Here is a 12,046-nt window from a genome sequence, read left to right on the forward strand (position 1 = left end):
GCAGATAAAATGAGGTTTTTGTATAGCTAATACTACAAAGAGTGAGTTCAATAGTATTTCATAGATTCACAAGAATGAGTTATTTGTTAATACCGAGGTGAAGTAAAACAAACTATGGTATCTAGCGGAAGAAAACTAAGGAAGGATAATTTATATTAAATAATGGTATACATTAAGAATATAAGAGGAATAGATTTGAAATGTAGTTGAGTATAGTAAACAATTATATTTGGCCTAAGTCTAAAAATGTCTGGGCTAGGGAGAATAGGTTTCTGGATATGACGGTATCCAATGAATAAGTTATTTAATGACTAGGAATAAGAGTTTCTGGGCAGTATAACCTCTAGTTTAGTTTAGTTAGTTCAAGAAGTGTACTAAGGAATACGGATTGGTCAGAACAAATGTTTGGGTAACATTTGGACAATCCTACTTTTATGTTCAGATGTAATACATTAATAAGTCATCACAATTAAGGTCTAATGAGGAGAGCGATGATAATGAATTTAAATTATTCTCTGAGTTCTTTTAAAGTAAACCTTTCGCCGAATGAATGAAAAGTTTGTTACTATAAGGTGGGATGTTCGCGGGAACAATAATGATGTCAATAAATAGATGTGATCGGAAGATTCCTAGAATAATAAGTATTAACAAACATTATTTGCAGAATTCGATAACTTCATGGTTGATAACACCACAACCTTTGAAGCTTTGCAAACTATTATGAGTCTTATAAGTAGTGTTGGTATATTTCAGGTAGTGAGAGCCTACTGTATATACAGATTATATACTATGATTGTAAAGTACTGATACAATCATCACTAGGTGGGATTAATGGTATAGGAATGTAATTCATGAATACAAAGTGACAGTTTAATTTACTAGAAAACATTATTCATGGATATATAACTGGATGGGATATACAAGCAATACATGTATTAGTACTTAAGTAATATCAGTTCTTGAGAATGAAAATACTTTGTGATATGTGTCTGTATTAGCAATATGATAGGGATACAGTTATTTAGAATGTTACAAGATCTTGATTGTATCTACAAAGACATGACTAACAGATCAGGTAGATCTTTCTCATTGCTTTACATTATTTATTGGATCAACCTTTGTAAATATTTTATTAATTTATAATAGATAGATATATTTAGTTTTTTTAGTTTTGTTCTTTAAGTCGTTATGAATACCAATACATAGCGGAAGCACAGGGAGTTTGAAGTAAAGCAAGCATTAGGAGGGTAGAAACTCGACCTAAGAATTCTCATAACAGAAAGTTGTGACTACATCTTGTCTTATGCTCAATGACTGATATGAATATGATACAAGTGATGTATGAACGAACAGGTCAGTGACATGGTGTTCTGGTTGCAAGACAAACCATGAACAGAGGGAATATAGAATATTGCATATTCTATGTTTCTATTGATTATTTATGGATATTAAAACATAGAATGTGACGGCAGACAAGAACCATTCAGTCCATCTAGTCTGCCCAATTTTCTAAATACTTTCATTAGTCCCTGGCCTTATCTTATAGTTAGGATAGCCTTATGCCTATCCCACGCATGCTTAAACTCCTTTACTGTGTTAACCTCTACCACTTCAGCTGGAAGGCTATTCCATGCATCCACTACCCTCTCAGTCAAGTAATACTTCCTGATATTTTTAAACCTTTGTCCCTCTAATTTAAGACCATGTCCTCTTGTTGTGGTAGTTTTTCTTCTTTTAAATATATAGTCTCCTCCTTTACTGTGTTGATTCCCTTTATGTATTTAAATGTTTCTATCATATCCCCCCTGTCTCGTGTTTCCTCAAAGCTATACATGTTAAGATCCTTTAACCTTTTTTTAGTTTTATCCTGCAATGCATGAACCAGTTTAGTAGCCCTTCTCTAAACTCAAAAGTATCAATATCCTTCTGGATTGACATAAGTAACAGATGGTATCAATAAGTCACAAGGTTTTCTTGTATGAGAACTCTGGAATGTTTATTGGGGGTCTTGTCCTTATATGGCTAGAGCTATACTCTGACGTCAGTATGGGCACATCTATATAGTAACTGAACAAATGGACACCAGGTCTCTCTCTTGGCTCTTCTTCCTGTACAGCGAAGTAACGATTCCTTCAAAAAGTTCAGCAATTACCATCTGCTGTTGAACATCTATGATCATGTAACATCCTTTGTTGTTTTATTATGTATCAGTAACCAAGAATACACCATAAGAAACATAAGTCAGATTGCGTATGAGTACTTTTCATTAATATAGACGTATATTAATGTAGCGAGCCTTTGACCCAAGACTATATATACACAAAAGATGTACATATCAACAGGAGAAAACACAGACCACTTATTACACTAAGCAACTCATTAGAATATTCTCTATATCTAGCCACGGGAATGATGGGAAATAAATTATAAATCCCACCGATAATCTAATAAAATGTCCAAACAATGAGCTGTGTATGATGGGCACTAGGTTTAGCTTGTAGACCTTAGAAGACAAATGTGCTGATTACCATTTAAAGAAATAAAACCTGTGACAAGAGCCCTCTGTTTCTATCCCAGTAAGAAGGTATCTTGAGATGGAAACCTACTAACAGCTAGCAGCTTTCTTTCACAGACAGTCTAGTGCGCAATGTAGGAATCGGCCTTGTATTGAAACATCTCATCACTCACAGATTGACAATTAACGCTTGGAGTTCTGAAATATCGCCAGTAAATGGAAGTTAATGGATCAGATGTAAAGTTACTCAATATAAAGAAACATCCATGTTTCCATGGTGATTGGGCATTTAGCTCATGGCCCCAGAATTGCACCTCAAACCTTCCCTGTAGTGTATTCTCATACATAGTTGTCTTTATTTGTAGGAAATTAACTGTTCCTGAGAAGTTGGTCACACCACAGTTCCATTAATGGAATCATATTGTCTTGCAGCCAAAAAATTATATTTATTCAAACATACACACCATCCGAAAATAACAAAGTCTTTGCACATATCTGGACCAATACCATTCTGTCCAGTCTATGATTAAAGCCATACGTTATATTTGGGTGGTAAAACATAATTTACACCAAGAACATTCTATTTACAGTGCCTTGCAAAAGTATTCACCCCCTTGGCATTTTTCGTGTGTTGTTGCATCCCAACCTGGAATGAACATGGATTGTTTGAGGATTTGCATCATTTAATTTACAGAACATGGCCAAAACTTTGGAGAGTTTTTTTATTGTGAAGCAAACAAATAGGAGAAAATAACAGAAAAAGTCAATGTGCATAACTACTCACCCCCCAAAAGTCAATACTTTGTAGAGCCACCTTTTGCGGCAATCACAGATCCAAGTCACTTTGGATAAGTCTATGAGCTTGCCACATCTTACCACGGCAACGTTTGCCCATTCCTCTTTACAAAACTGCTCCAGCTCCATCAAGTTGGATGGTTTGCGCTTGTGAACAGCAATCTAAGTCTGAACACAGATTTTCATATTTGATTGAGGTCTGGGCTTTGACTAGGCCATTCCAACACATTTACATGTTTCCCCTTAAACCACTCAAGTGTTGCTTTAGCAGTGTGTTTGGGGTCATTGTCCTGCTGGAAGGTGAACCTCCGTCCTAGCCTCATATCCCGCACAGTGGTACAGGTTTTGCTAAAGAATATCCGTGTATTTAGCACCATCCGTCTTTCCCTCAACTCTGACCAGTTTCCCAGTCCCGGCTGCTGAAAAACAAACATCCCCACAGCATGATGCTGCCACCACCATGTTTCACTGTGGGGATGGTGTTCTTTGGGTGATGTGTTGGGTTTGCGCCAGACATAGCTTTGGTAGCTGAAAAGTTAAATTTTAGTCTCATTAGGCCAGAGCACCTTCCTCTATACATTTTGGGAATCTCCCACATGCCTTTTCGCAAACTCAAAATGTGCCATTTTGTTTTTTGCTAAAAGTAATGTAACTGCCATAAAGCCCAACTCTATGGAGCGTACGGCTTATTGTCGTCCTATGCACAGATACTCCATTCTCTGCTGTGGAACTCTGCAGCTCCTCCAGGGTTACCTTAGCTCTCTGTGCTGCCTCTCTGATTAATGCCCTCCTTGCCTCGTCCGTGAGTTTTGGTGGGCGGCCGTCTCTTGGCAGGTTTGCTTTTGTGCCATGTTCTTTCTATTGAGATTTGATGGTGCTCCTGAGGATCATCAAAATATTTGGATATTTTTTTTTTTATACCCTAACCCTGACTTGTACTTCTCAACAACATTGTCCCTTACTTGTTTGCAGAGTTCCTTGGTCTTCATGGCAGTGTTTGGTTAGTGGTGCCTCTTGCTTAGCCTCTGGGGCCTTTCAAAAAAAAAAAAAAAAAAAAGTGTGCATATGTAACAAATTCATGTGACACTTGATTGCACACAGGTGGACATCACTAAGTATGTGACTTCTGAAGGTAATTGGTTGCACCAGTGCTTTTTCTGGGCTTCATAATAAAGGTGGTGAATACATACGCACATGCCAATTTTCTGTTTGCTATTTCTAAAAAATAGTTTTATGTATACATTTCTCATTTCACTTCACCAACTTAGACTATTGTGTTCTGATCAATCACGTAAAATTCAGATTAATAAAACATTGACCTTAAGGCTGTAATGTAACAAAATAGGTAAAAAGTCAAGGGGGATGAATACTTTTGCAAGGCACTGTACACATGGTTAAATGAATGCCTTCAGAAAGGAGTGTCATGGTAGTGTACCCCAACACGCAAGATTTAGTCCAACAAGAGACAAGATAAAGCAGATACGTTTTACCGAGCCTTAGAATGGCCGGACTCGACGTAGTACAGAGAAGTGACAGAGTCAGGAACGAGCCGAGGTCAAGGGAACAGAGAGACAGCGTAAACAAGAACTAGCCAAGGTCTGGTACACAGGAGTCAGGAAGCCGGCAAACAATACAAAGCAGGGATAAAAAGCCAAGGTCAAGTACGAAAAAAACATTACTGAACACACTAAAGGGAACTGAATCAGAAACCACGATAGGGCAGGGAGCTAAAAGGAAAGAGGAGTATAAATACCAATTTGATTGGCCCCTGTCATATCCATGCCCCCAAAACGTGATTATGGGGAATGTGGAATGACATGGGCCAATGGGAGACAGTTTCACATTTCGTCTCCCACTGTCCCTTTAAGAGCGCGCCCGAGATGTGCGGTCAGTGCCCGCCTTCCTGTAAACTCAGTCAGACGAGCCACGTGCGGCTCATGCAGATGCAGGACCGCGCCCGGCGGGAACAGAGGACCTCGCAGGCCCCCGGAGAGGGTAAGTACTGCTACAAGGAGTCTCTTCCTAATACACACGTGAGTCTGGCTTGCAGTGCTGGGTCAAATGTTAATATCAACAGGCCTTCATCAATCTATCTGAACTAGAACCAGATGTAGTGACCATTGATATACAATGGAAGTCTGTAATACTAGATACATAGGTAGCGCCTCAGTTCCTGTGTCTGAAATGAAATTAATTTGAATATAAAGAATTAGAATATTCATCTTACAAAGAAATAATCCTACAGATATATTAAATGGAATTTAAAATGTCATTATTCAGCTCTGCCCCCTGCTGGATGCAGACTGACATTGTTATTGTAGGTGGGATATCATTCTAACTCTAAACCCAAATTTATTAACACACCCAAATCCTGCATTTACATAGAAACTGCTAAACAGACTAAAAGGAGACAGTAACTTAATATAGTAGTCTGTGAATGTATTTACATTAGGAGATTGACAATACTAAGCCTTGATTAATACCGAGGTGTGCAATTACTGTGATTACTGAATAGAAAGCTTTTAGAAGGTTTGATTTACATAATATTCAAAAATAAAAACTCTCAAATTTGCATTTTCTTTTCAAAAGAAATAAGATACAATACAGTGCCAAAAATACTCTGAAAGCAAGACTTTAAAAAAAAAAAAATTGCAAACACTGACATTTTAGCCAAATTGTAATCCATCCACTGATTTTCTTTATCTTCTCCAGTTTCTGAATTCCTTCATGGCTTCTGTTACAAACTGCCCTGCTTTCCTGGGTTGTGGAGAAGCCTATTTGCCAGCCTCCTTCCTCATGACTATGGCCCCTGGGAGATTGTGCCCCTGAAAACGTATGGACTTTTATTGGGTGTGTATGGCCCTTTAAGAACTGTTTGTGGACATAGTGACTTTGTCCCCAAACCTTTAATATACGGTGTCCCTGGCTTTCTCCCACTTGGTTCAGTAAATGGGGCTTACTGAACCAAGTACCACACAGGCAGACCACCCAGAAGTGGAAGTGTGCAGGCAATTTACCTCCCAGGCTGTGAGGTTACTGCAGGTTAATTGCCGAGCGCTGGGTGGCCGCTGTTCGTGCAAACGAACACGTGGCGGCAGCCATCTTTGCTCATTCAAACGAGGTCAGCGGTATGTGTAGCCAAATTCATGGAACTGAAATCGGCTACACATTTTCGCGAACAGCTGCAGAGACGAAGTCCCGTTCGAAGATTCAAACGTCCGTTCGAATGGGACGTAGTCGTTTTTCAGTGTGAAATAGACCGACCGCACAGCCCAAATGTATGTAACTGTTTTGGGCAGGAAAATGTGCTTGCGGTCGGTCATAAAGGACTTCCGTCTAACTTTTGATCTACTGGATGGATTTGTGTTATGTTTATATTTAAATTGTGCTGATTAATATGTAATTTTTATGAAGATTGGATGTATGGTTTTAAAGTTACAGTGTATGTGTAAAAACTGTATTTTTACTGTCTGTGATAATTATGTACCATAATTATATCACAGGCAGAGGGGGAGGATTTTGTGTGTAATTGCTGGGAGTGTTTTCGGTAATGTACGTGTATGATTGATTGTTTTGTTAAACCCTGTGGGTGGTCCTATCCAAGGGAAACCTGCATAAAAGAAGGTTATGTTGGTGCCAACAAACAGAATGACTTGATCCTCTAACTTGCAGCCTTGACTCATGTTTGTAGGGGACAGCTATAATCACTACAGGGATTGCTATGCTCTTCATACTCCCTTAGCTACTGAGCTCTTGTAAGAGCTCTTGTTCCTGATCCTGCTTCGCTCTACAGAAGGAAGAGGTTCACCTACTGGAACCTGGAGCCTGGTCGTAGGTCTAGGGCACAGAGCAAACGGCGAGATACCAGCCCAGCAGCGGTGGTTCGTGGAGTCTGCAGTACTTATGGTGGCTACGCAGTAGTTATGGTGTCTATGGTGCTGATGGTCCTTTGGTGAGCGCTAGGAGCTTCCAGCCAGCCTTGAGGCAACCGTAACAGCTTCTTCTTGCAATCACTGTCACTGCAATGAGCAGCTATCACATGGTAGAAAGGTTGACCAGTGCATGAATTATTGCATATATATTGTTATTGTATGAATACTCTCCCACTGCAATCACAATAAGGAACCAATGTAAGCCCCTATCCACACTGCACGGCATGAGAGCCGGTTAGGGGGCAGCATTATATAGAGGGGCAAAACCAGGAAACATTTAGATCCCCACATCGTGCCCTGAAATCCACTGGTAGAAACCATTATGTTATGTCCCTAGACAATGGAAGAAGTGTGTTTTTACATTATTTGGCATTAAGTGTTGCCAGGAGATACTTTATATGAATAATAATGACTCAATCATCTCAATACAAAGTAAAAGCAATATCATATCACACAGGGATAAGTAGGGTAAAAGGAGGAACAAAATAAGCACGTTCTTCCTGAGGGTCAAAAATAGATATTGTATTTGGATCAGAGAGTGAGCAGAAAATATAAATCTATATAGAGAATAGTTCTGACCCTGTGGAACATTGTACACAGGGATAACTAGGGTAATAGCAGGGGATGCCCGAATCTTCTACAGGGTCAGAACTATTCTCTATATAGATATATTTTCTCCTCACTCTCTGACCATTATACAGAATACGTTTTACCCCCTGGAACAACGTGGTTATTTTGTTCCTCCTACTACCCTACTTGTGTACGATCTGATGTGGCTATAACCCCGGATCATGGATCAGGTTCGAGATGGGTCAGTTTCTCCAGAAATGCTTTAGATTTACAGGAAGATCTCCTGAAAGCTTGTTATTCCAAGATAATGTTAGTCCAAAAATAAAATAAAGTTAAAATATTACCTGCATTATTTCCAGGATTCTGTTAAAATAGATTTTAACTTAATTAGTTTATGTTCTAACATTGTGAAATCTAGAACAGTGACATCATTTAGCAACAGTTTCTTCCAGGAGTCTCAGTTTCCATGTTTCCCAAGTTTCTATTTATATGTAAATGAATGGGAACCCTGGTGGGTAATTAACCTATTGTATGCAAAGTTACCCAATCAGCTGCCCCTTATTAGACACATATCCACCCTCTCTGCTCAGTAACATTCTGTATCCAGAGCGACAGACTGAGCGAGTGTGGATTCTATTCCTGGCTCTACTCATCTCTAGAAGGTAAGGACTTCATAGTATGGCAGTCTCAGTCCGGGTATCGATGGGATGAAGGGTTAATAGACTGTGGGAAAAGGGTTGGTTTATAGGTTATTGGTTAGGATGTGTGGTGGATTGGCAATTAGACGGTCAGAAGATTTTCAGGCTTTGTGGAAGTAACTGGCTGAAGACGCTGTGAATTTATGTACAAATATAAATATTCTTAAAATGAAACCAATTCCAAAGCTTCTTCTCAAAACATTTTATCTGTTAGAATTTAGTACCAAAATAAATTAGTGTGATGTGAGCACTTTAAAATATAACGTTTATTGATGGACGTTAAAATATCCCAAGAAAGGGGGTATTAGTCTGTAGATAAATACATAGAAAGTAATAGTATATAAAGTAGAACAAGGGGGTGAAAAAATAGAATACAAAATGATAAAAATCCAAGTATCTCGAAGTAGATGGGATACAAAAAGGAGTCAAACGTTAATACTACACATTTAGGCACATATTTCCTGGTGGATAATAAAGAATCCAGTATACCACTTATACGCTGCACAGTTAACTGTTGCAACTGTGTATCACATAGCTTTTTATCATTTTGTTTTGTTTTTTCACCCCCTTGTTCTACTTTATATACTATTACTTTCTATGTATTTATCTACAAACTATAGCTCAATGCCCCCCTTTTTGGGAAAATTTAGTTTGGTAGTACAATTACAGGGTTTCAAACCCCTTGACAAAGTGGTGAAGCAAAGTTTCTCACTTGCGGTCAATTAGTGGTGGACGAGATCGATTCTTCGTTTTAGAATGTAGTATTTATGATATTTTGCCTTATTAAACCTTCCATCCTCTCCAGTAATCTCATTACTCACTGTTTTACTTTCTATATTCCTCTTTTACAGATCTTTTCCCCAGCTCACAGTTTCTTCAATTAAAGCTTGCCCTCCTCTCCACCCAAAATCCCATTGCTCTAATTTAAAGTCTCATAACTCTCTCTCTGATCATATTTTAGTCCACCCGACCTTCACCCTGTCTTGTAGTTCTCTTGCCCTTCACCTCTGATACTGCATTCTAAAATGCTAAGAATGGAAATAAGGATTTACCCAAAATATAGTGCAATGGTTCTTTTATAGAATTTAACATTTTTAAATTTCTTATACATGTTTAAATGTCTATTTTTAATAAAAGCCTTCATAGTGCATATGTTTTTGGGTTTGTACATTTACCATTTGATCTAATAATGTAAGGACAATAAACACATGTCTCCCCCACCGTTCTGCACAGCTAATTGCATACAACCTTTATTCTATCAGAGCAGTGATCCAGGTTTGTGTCCCCAAAGAAGGCACATTAACTGCATCTTCAGAGCACCTTCAGCCAATACCAAGACCTGTAGGCTAAATCAGGCAGCAATACATTTATACTAAATGTTTAATGATATCAATTACACTGATCACTTTCTTTGGTTTTAGAATGGCCGCTACAATCATGGATGTCACTAAGGAGACAGCAAAGGATCTTCTGCAGCTGGTGGGAGAGACATCTCAGACCATGACAAGGATGTCTGTAATGGATCACTTTGACCCAATTAAAGAACTGGGCAAAGGTTCTTATGGGAAGGTTCTCCTCGCCAATCACAGGCGTTCAGGTAAGTTACATTAGCTTGTATGCTCATCTCTCACCTTTTAAAAAAAACTGGAGTCCTTTATTTTATACAGAGTAAGTTCTAATGGATTTCTGCATTTAGCAGGGTAAAGTACAATGCCGATGCTTTTTGGCACCTCAAGAAATTGCTACAGTCCCTAAACTGAAAGCCATGGTTTTATAAACTATTATCTGTATAAACCTGAGTAGCTGGAGATCACAGTATATTTTGTTTTGTTAACAGGACAGCTGGTGGCCTTGAAAATGCTGGTGAAGGAGAAGACTTTAGCAGATAATTTCCTCTTGGAATATAGTATCTGCGTCTACCTTGGGATTCATCCCCATATCGTTACCACCTTTAGAATGGCCTTCGAAACACCAAGCAACTATGTGTTTGTTCAGGAGGTTGCACCAGCTGGGACACTACATTCCATCATAACACCAAAGGTGAGGTTTCCAAAAATTGGCACGCATTTAGTTTTATGGTCTTAATAATCAATGTAATTCCCATGTAAATAAACACCCCCTACCCCCCTGTCCTCCTACCCATTGTTATTGTAAATAAAAATGAATCTCTTATGTCTGATGGATTCAATTATTATCTTCTCACCTTTACAGGTTGGTTTACAAGAGGACATTGTGAAGCGCTGCATTCTTCAGCTGACGAGTGCCTTGGAGTTCATCCACTACAAGGGACTGGTCCATCGGGACATCAAGCTGAGTAATATTCTGCTCATGGACCATGAATGCCATTGCATCAAACTTGCAGACTTTGGACTCACCCGACTCCAGGGAACCTATGTACCAGGAATGTCCTGGATCATTCCCTACATGGCTCCTGAACTCTGCCTTGTTGCAGACAGTGAGCAGATATTATTGCACCCTAGCCTTGATGTGTGGGCATTTGGAGTCCTGGTGTATGTGATGCTCACTGGCTGTTTCCCATGGAAGGAGGCTTTACCAAGGGACCAACAATATTTGCAGTTTGTTCACTGGCAGGTATTTAAAGACACTGTGCCAATACCAGCCGAGTGGAGGTTGGTTACCACTGAATCCCAGCATTTCTTCAGACTAATGTTGGCCATTGATGCTACTGACAGATGTTCTGTATCACACATTGTGGAATATATTCACTGGCCATGGAAAGCCGATATCCCCCATAAGGACATAACATGAGGCACGCAGACCAAAAGTGGACAGTAACTTAGGAAATCAAAGCTGCAGATTCCGGTAAGTCTGATTGTAGCCGAACGCATTTTTCAACTCACAAATATATCCAAGATTGAGATAGGATACAACAATAGTTTAAGAACTGATGTGTTTTGTTTAGGATAATGGAACATATTATCCACTATTTTAACTGCTAACTAGTTGAAATGTAGACAATGGTTTAAAGTAGCACGCTGTTACAGCAGTTTGTAGATATACCACAAAGAAAATATGCATGCAATTTGGTTTCCATTTCTCTTTGGGGTTATATAAAATCTTGATTTATGTATATTCATTTTGTTCTTGTATATTGCTAGACTTTGGTTAGTTAAAGGGATACTCCAGGCACCCAGATCACTTCTGCCCATTGGAGTGGTCTGGGTGCCAACTCCCATCACCCTTACCCTCTAAGTGTATTTATTGCAGTTTTTATAAACTACAATAATTACTTTGCACGGTTAAGTCCTCCGGCTTCTTAAAACACGAAAAGTGTTTTAAACTACGCTGGACGTCCTGACGCTATGCATGAGGACCTCCAACGTCGTCAGTGTGGCAGAAGCAGCCACAAGAGACTGTTACTTAAAATGTTATATGTTATTCGAACTACCTGTCACTGAATGTACCGTGTATTTTACCAGCATGTTAATGTAATCGGTTCCCGAACCAGAAATGCGTAGCCGGTTCGGGAACCGATTGAAAGTACCGAATGCAAGACCACCCTGCTGTGGTCGTGT

General features: G+C 39.1%; 1 protein-coding gene across 1 annotated transcript; it reads left to right on the forward strand.

The window, feature by feature from the left end:
• The first annotated feature begins 9,815 nt into the window (after positions 1-9,815).
• On the forward strand, positions 9,816-11,279 carry LOC134610538 (serine/threonine-protein kinase SBK1-like). Its single transcript, XM_063453502.1, has 3 exons — positions 9,816-10,107; positions 10,348-10,550; positions 10,722-11,279. The coding sequence occupies exons 1-3, from the start codon at positions 9,894-9,896 to the stop codon at positions 11,277-11,279; spliced, it is 975 nt and encodes a 324-aa protein (XP_063309572.1). The 5' UTR covers positions 9,816-9,893.
• Positions 11,280-12,046: the final 767 nt, after the last annotated feature.

Source organism: Pelobates fuscus, chromosome 5 (genome assembly GCF_036172605.1).
Source record: "Pelobates fuscus isolate aPelFus1 chromosome 5, aPelFus1.pri, whole genome shotgun sequence".
Classification (NCBI taxonomy): domain Eukaryota; kingdom Metazoa; phylum Chordata; class Amphibia; order Anura; family Pelobatidae; genus Pelobates; species Pelobates fuscus.

Excerpts from the sequence above, each read along its gene's own strand:
- LOC134610538 (XM_063453502.1), top strand. The coding sequence starts at position 9,894 with ATGATATCAATTACACTGATCACTTTCTTTGGTTTTAGAATGGCCGCT. Across the intron at positions 10,108-10,347 it reads CGCCAATCACAGGCGTTCAG|GACAGCTGGTGGCCTTGAAA; the intron begins GTAAGTTACATT and ends TTTTGTTAACAG. Across the intron at positions 10,551-10,721 it reads ATTCCATCATAACACCAAAG|GTTGGTTTACAAGAGGACAT; the intron begins GTGAGGTTTCCA and ends TCACCTTTACAG.